We start from the raw sequence: 12631 nt of genomic DNA, 5'->3' as shown, positions 1-12631 counted from the left end.
TTTTTTTCTTATCAACTTTATTGAATTCATATTCTGACACAAAGAAGTTAACTTTGCAATCACATTATGAAGTGAACGATTCAAGACTTGAAATAATGAGAAAACACTAAGATAATCAAATCAGCAACAAACAATTCAACTGTGACTATAGATTTGACATTTCCAACCTTTTTACAAACTATAGCAGACATTTCTTTACAGTTTTTGTTACCCCTGAAAAGCCAGACGAAAGGACAAAAAAGTTCCCTAAGGAATTAAACCTCCTTGCCTTGACTTGTATGTTTAGCTTGCACATGATTTTGACCCCCCTAAGAAATTTTACATCTTGCACTTAATAATGTGCACAAAATGACAAGTTGATGTAATTACACCGCAAAATAACACATTTTGATTGTAACGGCTGTGAAATAGGTTAGAATTACAAAATTAGGAAGATTGTATACTCCAGTGTTGCGTTAGATTTGGGTTTTCTAGTGTAATCCATTCAGAACACAGTCTGGCTACATCTATAACTACACATACTTCACTTTCAAAATTTTTGCTCTCTTAGAATCAAAATTTGAAACAAAATCAGTTCAAATGATGATCAAAGTGTAACCTATCAAGTAAGGCATTTCTTCAATAAAGATAGTAGTATCCGCACTTGTATGTTAACATTGGAACAAATTCATGTAAACTAGTTGCAAGACCTTAGTTCTACACTTCACAAAATATGTCTAAATAGCGTTAACTCTTCCAAAACACCCCTTTTTAGCTGAGTATTTATACTAATTGAGCTATTTGGCTTAGGGAGTTCTAGTATTGTGTATTTGAAGACAATGCACAAAACACAGGCTTCATTTTAACAAAATTACAACCCGAAAAATCTCTAATTTACTGACAGAAAATTTCACCCCAGAAGAAAATGCTTCACCCCAACCTTTTGCAATGATCTGATATAAATGAGAAATTAGCCCATAGTTATCAGTCTAAGCACAAGCACCCCAAGAAAACTGGATCCCCAGAATATTAGCATATTTACACGTTTTTGAGAAACCAACACCATTATCTATTCACCCACCCTCCTTCACAGCTGTCTATAATGCAAATAGCTTGTTAAACCGTTTTTTTTTACATTTCTTTTCCTTGCAAGCATTAAAAAAACATGACTTCAACCCACACAAAATTCTACAGGTTGGATTTGAGACATAAATGGATGTGGATGTTACTTGGATGTGAATCAGAACAGCTGAATTTCTGTATTCTACATGCTTGTATCATTCACATGCACATCTTCAAGCTTTCTTCATAAAATGCAACCATACACTTCTGCCATTTTCAACACTTCTACTACAATGTTTATCAACTATTAACTAGGTATATGTAGCCCATCCTTACTTGATATAAATGTACATTTTTAAGTTGATGTTGATGGAACAGTGACTTTACTTATATGTATGAATGTTAGAAATGGCTTGCTTTATCATATTTCTCAGTGCCCTTTTCTTGTTGTCTTTCCACGTTTAGTACAAGATGTCCTTTTCCGTAATAGTACATGTAGTTACATATTGTTTGTTATTTTAAAGACAGAGCGGTGCTTATAAAAACGTGAAAATTAAAGAAGTTGAACAACAATTGACACCATCTGCTGTTGAAACTTTTCACTGCATCTCAGATTTTCCATCGCATGCAGCCCCCCCTCATTCTCTCCACAAATGTAAGTGCTACGCTTCTCTAAAGGATGACTCCACTTTTTTTTGTCGCTTTTCTTCATTTTTTTCACGTATGCAAATTGATCTGGTGGACTGTACCACTTGGTTTAGTTTGGTGGGGGAGGAGGGGGTGCAGGGGGCATACCAAGAGGAGCAGGGGGCATGCCCATTTGGGAGAAATCCATAGGGGGAGGAGGGGGGGCCTGTCCGAACATCCCGCCAGGGGGTGGGGGAGGCGGCCCGGGGGGTAGGGGCGGCTGTGGCGGCATCATGGGCATGCCTGGTGGGGGGACGGGCTGTACCATCTGCTGTTGCCATGGCATCGGGGGTCCAGGGTTGTGTGGGCCTCCTGAGGTAGGGGCACCTGAAACAGATCAGTACAGAATTTATAATACGTTCAGCTTTAATAACTGTATTTACTGGTTATTGTAAGCACGTCGGCAGAACGTACTGCGCCTGCGCAGAACCCCGTATTTTCGCGTTTTTCGTTGGGTTTTTGGTCAACGTTGCATCAGAATTTTGTTCTGTTGCAGAGGATATTCTTTCCGACATAACATTTGGAAACTACTGTCAAAATGTTAACCTTATATGAGCGAATACAACCTTATATGAGACATTCTGCCAAAGTGCTATGTACAATACATTACGGGTTTCACGCAGGTGCAGTACGTTCTTCTGACGTGCTGTTATTGTATATCATCAATGATTGTACCGACTCATTTTTTATTATTTTCTGATATGCATCCATGACAATAGCAATCCCCTACTGTACTGAGTTGTTAAAATCTAAGTATTATTAGTAAACACAAACTCAAACTAAACTTGATCACACCTGGTAATGCTGTTTGTTTTCAACTTGGAAAATCCTTATCAAAACTATACTGGCACCAAGTTAAAACCATTCCATTTCAATTTGAACCTTGTTTTACACACATACGAATCATGAAGCTAGCTTTTAGATACAGCACTACGTAACTTTTTTCTTCGACCGTTTTGTCGTACAGACTTCTGAAACTTGTTTGTACTCTTAACTTTACAGCCATGCTTCTTTCAATCTTGTTCTAACCACAAAACACCTTGTTTCTGACCACAAAAAAAACAACCTTGTTTTAATCAGAACCAACATCTGTAAAAGCATACACTTCATAGATAACCTGTGAGGCCTACAGCATTGCAAATAGTAAAAGATTTTTAGCAATGCCTCAGGAGTGTAGCAGACTAACTGTAGAATTTTGATCAGTGCATACTTTGCCAGGGAGCGGAGGCCATGGTAGAAGTGCTGCTTCATAGATTACCAGTAAAATTTTGAGGCCTACAGTGTTACAAAAAGGAAAAGATTTTTGGCAATGCCCGAGGAGTGTAGCTGTATTTAGGTCAGTGCGTACTTTGCCAAGGAGCGGAGGCCATGGTAGAAGTAATGCTCCATAGATAACCAGTAAAATTTTGAGGCCTACAGTGTTGAAAACAGTACAGGATTTTTGGCAATGACTCAGGAGTGTAGCTGTATTTAGGTCAGTGCGTACTTTGCCAGGGAGCGGAGGCCATGGTGGAAGTAGTGCTGGCCGTGCTCATGCTCATCTGCCAGGGCAGGCTGGTGATACCACTGCTTGGTGGGGGTGGGGGCGCCGGCTGGCTCGATGATGGGGGAGGGGGCGGCGGCGGCACCATGGGAACTGTGGGGAAGGAAAACATGGCGGTGAGCCACGCGTATCCACCAGGAGTTCTCTCTGAACATCAGCAACTGTACAGCATTTGAACAGCACAAACCACCTCCAAAGCAGCATGGCAACATGCAAGATATCTTTTTATCTAGCTTGCAGTATAAAAGGAAGCTGCTAGGTGGCCTGTCTTATATAGAGTCCATCTCCTTGCTAAGCATTGCCACCAAGAGTTCTTCAACTATATTGTAGTACAGCTTTTCAGAGCAGAAAGCAGTGTAGCTTCCACTAAACAGGCAACTTCCAGCTTGCAGTATGAGAGGAAGGTGCTAGGTGTCCTGTCTTATCATGCCTAAAATTGTCAGGATAACATTGTCCAAAAATATTGCTATACAGTAAAACCACCTAACTTTGTCTAGTGTTGTATTTGGGACTTGACAATATTATTCACATCCATTAATAGTTTCATGAGGTTGATAAGTCACTGAGTAAAGAGACTCTTTCTACACAACCAAATCTTTTATTCAGTCGACGTTTCAGTGACCATCTGTCACATTCCTCAGAGCAACTCTGACTGGTTCACTCCGACTCCTGTACGTTTGGGACCGCATTGTAGATACAGTTCCCTGTAACCACGCATATGTGTAGATATGTAAATATTGTACATATGGGAATGCATCTATAGCAGCGACACCTGTGCTGCAGTACAATGTGAACCGGTCAGAATTGCCCTGAGGAAGGCGACAGACGGTGACTGAAACATAGGCTGAATAAAAGACTTGTGTAGAAGGAGTCTCTTAATTCAATATTATTCACAACAGAAAGACTGTTGGCACAGAGAAACCCCCTCATTACCTGGTGGTGGTGGCTGTTGATTGTTGTTCATGGACGTCTTGGGGGGTGGCATCTGCCAGGGGGGCATGTTAGCATTGCTGGAGGGGGGTGGCATGCCCGACATACTGGTAGAGGGAGGGGGCACCATGCTGGGGACATTAGGGGGTGGGGGAACGGGAGGGGGTGGGCCGCCAGGGGGGGCTCCTATGGCCTTGGGGGGTCCACTCATCCAGGGGGGTCTGTTGCCAATCTGGAAAACCAAACCAAATAAAACATTTAGCGGCAACATTCTTTAATACTTCTATAAGTATCAGGACATAAAGCAGGGGTTAAAATACTTTTTTTTTCCAGGTTGCCCGGGCGGCAACCTGGGTCAAAAGCCAGGTTGCCCCATCAGGATTTCAGGTTGCCCCATTTCAAAGGAACTGGATTCTTCAAATCTGCTACCCAATATCCATTATCCTTTCTTTTTATCAATTAATAGGTTTGTTTATCAAGTAGCAAACACAACAGCTGTCAAACATCATCGTTTATTCAAAAATGCTACCTTCACATCTCCGACTCTGAGCCGGAAGAACTGCTGGTTTCATCATCTGCCTCGTCCTGCCTGGGCCTTCTTCCATAAACACCCAGAGCTCTCTCAATATGACCAATCCACCTTGTACTTAGGGATGCGGACCTTAACCCACGTTCAGGTTCTGGACTCATAACCAGAGGTTTAGGTTCAGGTCCGTACCTTATGATTCCGGACCTAAACCCATGGCAATGCAGTTACACCAGCATAACTCGAGCAACTTGGCTAAATTAAGATGAAAACTCTTTAATAAATACTTCTATCAAAGAGTCAAAGACAGAAAGATTGAAGTAAACTCAAACTTGTCTTGTGTTATTCACTGGTAAGTTCTGACACAGCCGTGCAACTACTGAGTACTGTTAGCAGCTGCACCCTTAATTTTGAAAAAAATGGGCATAGGTTCCCCGGATGACCCCTAACCGGGGGCCAACGGTGCTTCCACAAGTTCAACAAGTGAAAAATACATGATACAAAATGTACATGTATTTACTACCTGGAACTTGGAGCAAGTAGGTGTTACCAACATCTTAATAAACTAAACCAAATATAACTAAGCTAGTAGTAGTAACCCTATCATATCCCAAACAAAATCACATATTGACACAGCTGAACAAATAAAATTGTGATTATGTCTATGAGACTCCTACTCAAAAACTGGTAGGCATGATCATATTAAATCTCTAATGTCTAATATATGTGTAATATATGTCTAATATATGTCTAATATACTTAATATATGTCAAGTCCTTCACAGCATCCAACCGCACATTCTAAGAAACAACTATTATATTCTGAAGCTAGAAACCAATAAATTTGAAAAATTTCACAGTAATGTTTGAAAATTAACCTTCTAAAAATATGAGTGAATTTTTATTTCTGTTGTTGCCAAAAAATAATTTACATGCGTTTAAAGCATCGTTTTTATTAGCACATTGCAATGTCCTGTACGTTTGGATGCTAACTTGACCTTTGACCACTTTTGTTGTCAACATGTGTCGGCCATGTTGGCCATTATTTCTCAGTCTTTCGAGCTGTTTTTTTGGACAAATTTCAACCGTTTTAAACATTTCACGGCCTCAAAGACTCATAAAACGGGGAAACTAAGGTATAGTTGTTATTTTCATGCGTGACATTTCTTCTGGGGATGGATTATTTTTCCGCGGAACCGCCGAAAACTTCACGCGCACAGCCGGCATGCGGCAGGATAGCGGCTCGATCCACGCCGCTCGGCCGAAGAAAATTTGAATGACGAACATATTTATCGGGGAAATATTGGAATTAAATCCCTACGCGCACGTGCTCAGGGAGGCGAAACGCCAAATTATCAACACCCGCTGTTATTTGAGTAGAGGGACTGCTCACGTGCAGGCCGGCAGGCCGAGGCGGGATGTTATCAGGCGGGACCGCGGCACTGTTTATTTCAGAAGCCGCTGGCCGTAAACCCAGCCGCTGTAAAAATAACTTGCGCTCCGGGCAACCTGGCTTTCCGAATAAGTCTCGCACAGAAAAAATTACTTGCGCGGCGAGACTGCGAGACCGGGTATTTTAACCCCTGCATAAAGTATTGTTTTCTGCTACATTGTACATACAATTCTATTTGTAACACGGTCACAGTATAGCTATGAGGCACATGTTTGCTATAGTAGAATGTATTATGTATCGTAATTAACAAAACAAAAAAATCTATTCATACTGTTTACAAAGAAACCCAGCATTGTCATCTAGGCTAGAGTAATACTGTAATTCAAGGTAGCAAAATTTCAGCCTGTGTAAAATGGACATTGTTTATAGAACTTAGAGTGCAGGGAGGGGGCAAAACCAATGATTGTATACAAATAATGTTCACAACGGTACAGAAGTGACAGTGAAAACAGTGAAGATGAAAGTTTCATGGCAATAGCTGGAATTACATAACTAGAGTGCTCACGTTTGGTGGTGGTCCACGGTTAGGTGGCGGTCCACGGTTGCCTGGGCCAGAAGAAGGTGGCGGCGGCCCCTCTCCAAGCTCTGCCATCAAGGACATGTACTGTAGGGTACAACAGGCACACGTTACCTGACTACAGAACAGTTGGCTATGTATCTTACAGGTTTTTAAGGATTGTTCTTGGGAAAGACTGTACGTTGGAAACATGAAGTGACAGTGACAGATTGCTGGTGCTACTATTTCTGGAACTTGAACTTATGATTTTGCTCTTATATTTCCTGCAAATAACTTCAGTTTGTTTACTCACTTCAGGCTGACTAAATGGGAACTATGCAGCTCCAGATGACTGCCAAATGTCGGTTGGCTTGAGGCATGAATCCACTTTACTATATACTTTAGTTTACTCTCTTCAAAAGGTATGGACATGTACTTTAAAGTACAACAGTGACAATTTAGCTGACTACAAAACTAATGATGCCAAGCATACAGTATCAAATAGGGCAGGCACCAACATCTTCTACTGTTGTCCTAAGCGAAAACCTACATTAGCAACATGACTATTAGCAGATGTGTATTTAGAAACACACTGTTCTTACCTCACTGTCCATTTTGGCCTTGTCTACTCCAGAGACAGGGTTCACTCCTCCCATTTCACCTGGCCTGTGTGTTAATATTAATGACAATGAAGTTTATTGCATACATGTATATCATTAGCATTGTCAATGTACAAGTTGCTATGTGCTCATAAAGGTACAACTTGCAGTGTTTTATTTTCAACATTGAAAATACTTATTTTAGCTTGAAAACTAAGCATGGTTAAGATTACTACCACCAAAAATCTGCTTGTGCTAGAAACATAAGGAAACAGGGGGACAGGCTGAATAAAAGTTCTAAACGGGAACTTTGCGGCTCCAGATGTCTTACTGAGAGTTGTGTGCGAGATGTGTGCGAGATGTCAGTTAGCTTGAGAAATGAATCCCCTCTACTATTTAGAAACAGAAGGAAAGTTCACCTCTTCTGCCGACAGTCGGAGGCGATGTGACCGGCGCCGCCACACATGGTACACACCACGTTATTGGTGATGTTTCGCTGCTCAGGACACTGCCAGGTCCGATGTTCCGCTGAGCCGCAGTTCGTGCACCTAAAATCACACGGTTAGCACAACGTAACAAGTAGTATGGGACCTACTCAAAGAGTCAAACAACAACTGCATATATTTTACCTTGATAAAACCTATCTTCACACAAATGTATGCAAGGATCTGAATTGCATATTAACTGCAACATGACAATTGACATAACACCAATTCTGTTCTAAGCCAGAAGTATAAGCTATGATATGAAGGAGACTAGCAACATTAGATCAACAGCACAAAACAACACATCCATATATACACTTTTTCCTGTGCAATTTCTTTAAATGCTACAAAGAGAGGTATAGATGACAACCACATTACCTGATCGTGTAAAAATTGCCAAGAAAGTAGAAACTTAAAAACGTCTTTAGCACATTGTTTAACCTCAAAGTACATCCAGGTTCAATATGAAATATGATGCCCTTAAAACTATGCTTACTTTTCAAATTTCAGTGTTTATTCTACCTCGAAGGCAACCCAAAATCTTTTTGTACGGGAGTACATTTTTTTTGTATCTATCCAGTTGCTTGATTAACCATTTCTTAACAAAATTTTATTTCCTTGATGTCTAATCTTCATCCACAAATCCCTAAATACATGCCTGGATTAAAATCAAGATCTCCCAGATACTGCCTACAACACACGAAATTATTCCACCAACAAAGGAAGTAACTAAACCTGTTGATCTCGGTTCGATTGGAATTGTAACAATACAACACACATGGGACACAGCTACTGCTGATGTGGTGACCCACACATAAAATATTACAGAGAACATAGGAAGACATATATTGTATAGAATTAGATCTTCTAAATCACACACAAGACAGTTCTATATAATTTTGATCTAAAAAGCAGCATCTTCATGTGAACACATGACCTTCTCTCCCAGGCAGTGATAAAAGAAGCAACAGAGAGAACTTACCGGTGAGCATCGTCCTCCCGGAGTGTTCCGTTCAGGCGCGCAAGTTCCCGCAGCTGCATACGCCGCAGATCGTTCTGCCCCTCGGGTGTTTCAATCCCTTGTTTCAGAATGGCTTTAATCTACAAATAAAAATGTGTGGGGAAAAGACAGCAATAAGTATGAAGGTGGTCGGGTACCTGGCTATTTCACCATCCCGTAGTGTCCCGTTGAGCGCCGCGAGCTCGCGAAGCTGCATTCTCTTCAAATCATTTTGCCCCTCCGGCGTCTCGATTCCCATCCGCAGAATCTTTTTGATCTAAAACAGAGATTGGAGACGGAACTTCGTGATTGGTTAGTACAGGGTGGGCGTGGCACGGGGGGTGACCACGCCCGAGCGTCACGAAACACAAAGCACGAAAACTGGCCACGACACGCAACGCCACAACGACAGTAGCAGCACAGGAAGGTGGGTGGGTAGGCTAGGCCCTAGCTTGAGAAATGCCTGGCATAAGTACATCTTATAATGCAAGCATAATGAAACAAGCAAAAATAATTAGATGCTATTTTACAGTAGAATGATTATCCTTACAGGGCAGACATTAGCATAGAGCTTGATCTAACACCTTAGAATAAAAAAAACATATTCTTTGCAATCATATCATTAATATTAATAGGCTCATGTAAAACATGAAAATTTGTACAGATACTGAAATTTTGGAGCATGCAAATTTCATTAAATTCTACTTCAGACCTGTCAGACTTTTTCTACATCAAGCCTTACTAAATTTTCAGAACACACAAAAAGTAACTGTTGGAGATGAAATTATTAAAATATGGGACTTTTTCTCAAAGACTGTCTATAAACCTATAATCAAAGAAAGAATATCGAAACAACTTTTACAAAGCAACAAAAGTTGACAAAGACAAAACACGACCTAGATACAGTGGAAAATATGTTGACGATTTTGAATGCTGTATAGGAGGGAAAAATGACTTTAATCAAAAAGTTTAAAGAAAATCAACGAATCAATCCACACATGAGAAACTAAGAAAAGTAAGTTTTGGAGTAATACCTAAATAACAAAAAAAATCAGTTTCAAGCCCTGCCATCGCATGATTGCTGTACAACAAAAATCAACATTACCTAGATAAAAAGTGTACGAGTACACTTAACAACAAACGCAAACAAACTTTCCACTAATGTCTGCCCCGTAAGCTCTAACAGATGATAGGGTGATGACACAGTTGCATGCATCTTACAAGCACATCGAAGGGTGTCAATATCGCCGTAGAAAAAGAGCGTTAGTATCTTACTTTTCTCAACACCCTGGTGACATTAAAACATAAATTAGTACGGCAAGAAGGGCAGATACAGAGTGCCTTTATACGTGAAGTCAGAGGTGGTTTTTAAAAAAAATAATATACAACAAAAGTCCCTTATGATAAGAAGATCTGTAAAATTTCGAGAATGGTTGTTCATTAGTACAGAAGGCTTTAATAAGATATTTCGGTTTTCCGGCAAGGTGTCAAAATCTGGGAAGGAAATAAAGCCAGGTGAGAACAAGAAGGAAAAGTAAAAATTATGACAAAACTACAAGGGTGGAAGACGTGGTTACAAAAATGTTGCCGATATTAAAACTACGTACAGAAAATGCAGAGGTCCTAGTGTATGTTTATGGAGGCAAGCAAGCTGAAAATAATCAGTGGTCAAAACTAAAGTTGCAGCGTAATGATTTGCATTTATAATGTTCATACAGTTATGAGTTGTCCATATATCCGAACATATTAGCAACTAAATCAATTTTTCTGTTTCACTATCATTCTTGTAAAAACTATAAATGAAGCTTTTTTAAAAGACTTACACTTTGGTAATGAAAGATTTCATTTTATGACTGGTCATAACTGTATGAACACTTCTCTCTACAAAGTAAAGTATTAAAGCAATATTTAATAAAGTCAACACAGGCAAAAGTCACTCCTACATGTAACATACTGGGGTAAAGCATGTAAGTAAGGTTAAAACAAATTAGAATCAATTATGCTGAAAATGACATGCTGTATACTAAAAGGATCATCAGAAAAGCAAGTTGATAATGATTAAAACCATGACAAGCATAATCAATTATACATATTAGAAATGATTATGATATAATCTAAATCAAAGTAAGCTGTCGTGGTGGCTACAACTGGGTGATGGAAAGAGGTGCTAGTACGGTCAAATATAAAAGTAGTCGGATGTAGAGCGGCTCGAGTTGGAAGTTTCGTGGGGCGGAAAAACGACATGAAAGCAAAAAAGCATGCGGAACGGAAGTGCTAGCGATCTGACAACATCCTGGTCACGTGGGTTCTACCACAAACCTCGTCAACGGCCTTGCGGACTGACTCGGCGTTGTTGGCGGTCACCAGCGCGTGGAGTGGTTCATCCTCGCCAGGCAGTGGCTGGCCGTCCTTACGCCCGATCTTTCCCTCCTTCACGGAACCTTTCCCGCGAATCATAATCTTTGCTCCAGTCTGGAGTCAAAACATTAAAGAGTGCTTTAACATTGAATGAACTCCTTGCAATTACAACCTTCTTCATACTGCCTAACCCATAACCATGCAAATTTAGTGCCCTTGGCATGCCCGTCCTTACGTCCGATCTTTCCCTCCTTCACGGAACCTTTCCCGCGAATCATAATCTTTGCTCCAGTCTGGAGTCAAAACATTAAACTTTTTAAAGAGTGCTTTAACAATGAATGTACTCCATGCAATTACATCATTCTCCCTGCTGCCTAACCCTATAAGGCCTAACAAAATAAATGTTGTGTTTCCTATTACAGTCCAGAAAAAATTAGGGTCGGTAGGTAGGGATTCCCTTTTTTTTTTTTTTTTTTTTTTTTAGTCAAAGCCGGGACAATGAACGTATGATCTGTTTGTACTACACAGAAAATTTGGCACTACAGATCGTAAAATTCTTCAAGAAAAGAGTTTGTATATAGTAACCTCTAGAAAGATTCAGACAAGCGAGATGTAAACAGTCTGAACTGTGAACTTGTGAATCCAGGAAGAATAGATTAGATTTGTTATCTAATCTAATGGATATCTAATAAAACATCAAACATCAAACAGTCTGAACTGAACGCTTTATTAACACAAGGCTGCTCTGAATGGCTCTCGGGACAGGTCGACTGCCCTGTAACCCTTGTCTGCACATGACATACACAGTAGCAGAAGTTTTATACTGTCGTTTAAGGCTGTCATCATCCTCTGCGTTTGACAAGCCACAGTAACAACATACATCATTTCTACCACATTCAAAGCCGTAAATAGACAGTTTAGATCCTGCTGTAACAAGTGAGGTACATGTACATTGTAAATCTGCTTAACTGAAACATCATTAATTTTTCTTATCATCTATGACAAAAAAAAATTGAACGTGATCATATCAAATATCTTTTCCTACCCATAACCCAGTTGAGAAATACAATAGTCATGGCCCCACTGTGTGCACAATTATCCTAAACCAGTCACTTCTTAGTGGCTCTCAGGACAGGTCGCAGGCAGACTGCCCTGTAACCCTTGTCTGCACATGACATACACAGTGGCAGAACAGTTTTATACTGTCGTTTAAGGCTGTCATCAACCTCTGCGTTTGACAAACCACAGTAACAACATACATCATTCCTACCACATTCAGAGCCGTAATAGGCAGTTTCTATCCTGCTCTCACAAGTGAGAGTTGTACGGACAAACACTGTACCAGCCAACAGGTGATGTGGAGGTGTGGCTGAACAGCCACAGGAATATTCATATTAGCAAGGTTCATAAATCATTTACAAAAATAAAATATTCTGAGCGGTTATTCAGTGAAGAAAATATTGCAAAGCATGGTGAAGCCTTTAACAGCCGCCCCCTCCTAACAAATTAAATGC

General features: G+C 40.3%; 1 protein-coding gene across 4 annotated transcripts in view; it reads right to left on the bottom strand.

The window, feature by feature from the left end:
* Positions 1-12631, bottom strand: part of LOC109479501 (splicing factor 1-like) — a 25590-nt gene continuing 12959 nt past the window's right edge. For all 4 annotated transcript variants that reach the window (XM_019781470.1, XM_019781471.1, XM_019781472.1 and 1 more), the window contains 8 exons: positions 11079-11231; positions 8742-8860; positions 7694-7822; positions 7278-7341; positions 6685-6783; positions 4205-4433; positions 3215-3364; positions 1-2055 (listed from right to left, as the gene is read on the bottom strand). In XM_019781470.1, the coding sequence (XP_019637029.1) occupies positions 1799-2055; positions 3215-3364; positions 4205-4433; positions 6685-6783; positions 7278-7341; positions 7694-7822; positions 8742-8860; positions 11079-11231 (1200 nt within the window). In that variant the 3' untranslated portion in view covers positions 1-1798. The remainder of the gene's footprint in view (positions 2056-3214; positions 3365-4204; positions 4434-6684; positions 6784-7277; positions 7342-7693; positions 7823-8741; positions 8861-11078; positions 11232-12631) is intronic.

Source organism: Branchiostoma belcheri, unplaced genomic scaffold (genome assembly GCF_001625305.1).
Source record: "Branchiostoma belcheri isolate BF01 breed outbred unplaced genomic scaffold, Haploidv18h27 scaffold49, whole genome shotgun sequence".
Lineage (NCBI taxonomy): Eukaryota > Metazoa > Chordata > Leptocardii > Amphioxiformes > Branchiostomatidae > Branchiostoma > Branchiostoma belcheri.
Note: the sequence above shows the minus strand (reverse complement) of the source record. Positions and strands in the feature narration are given on the sequence as shown.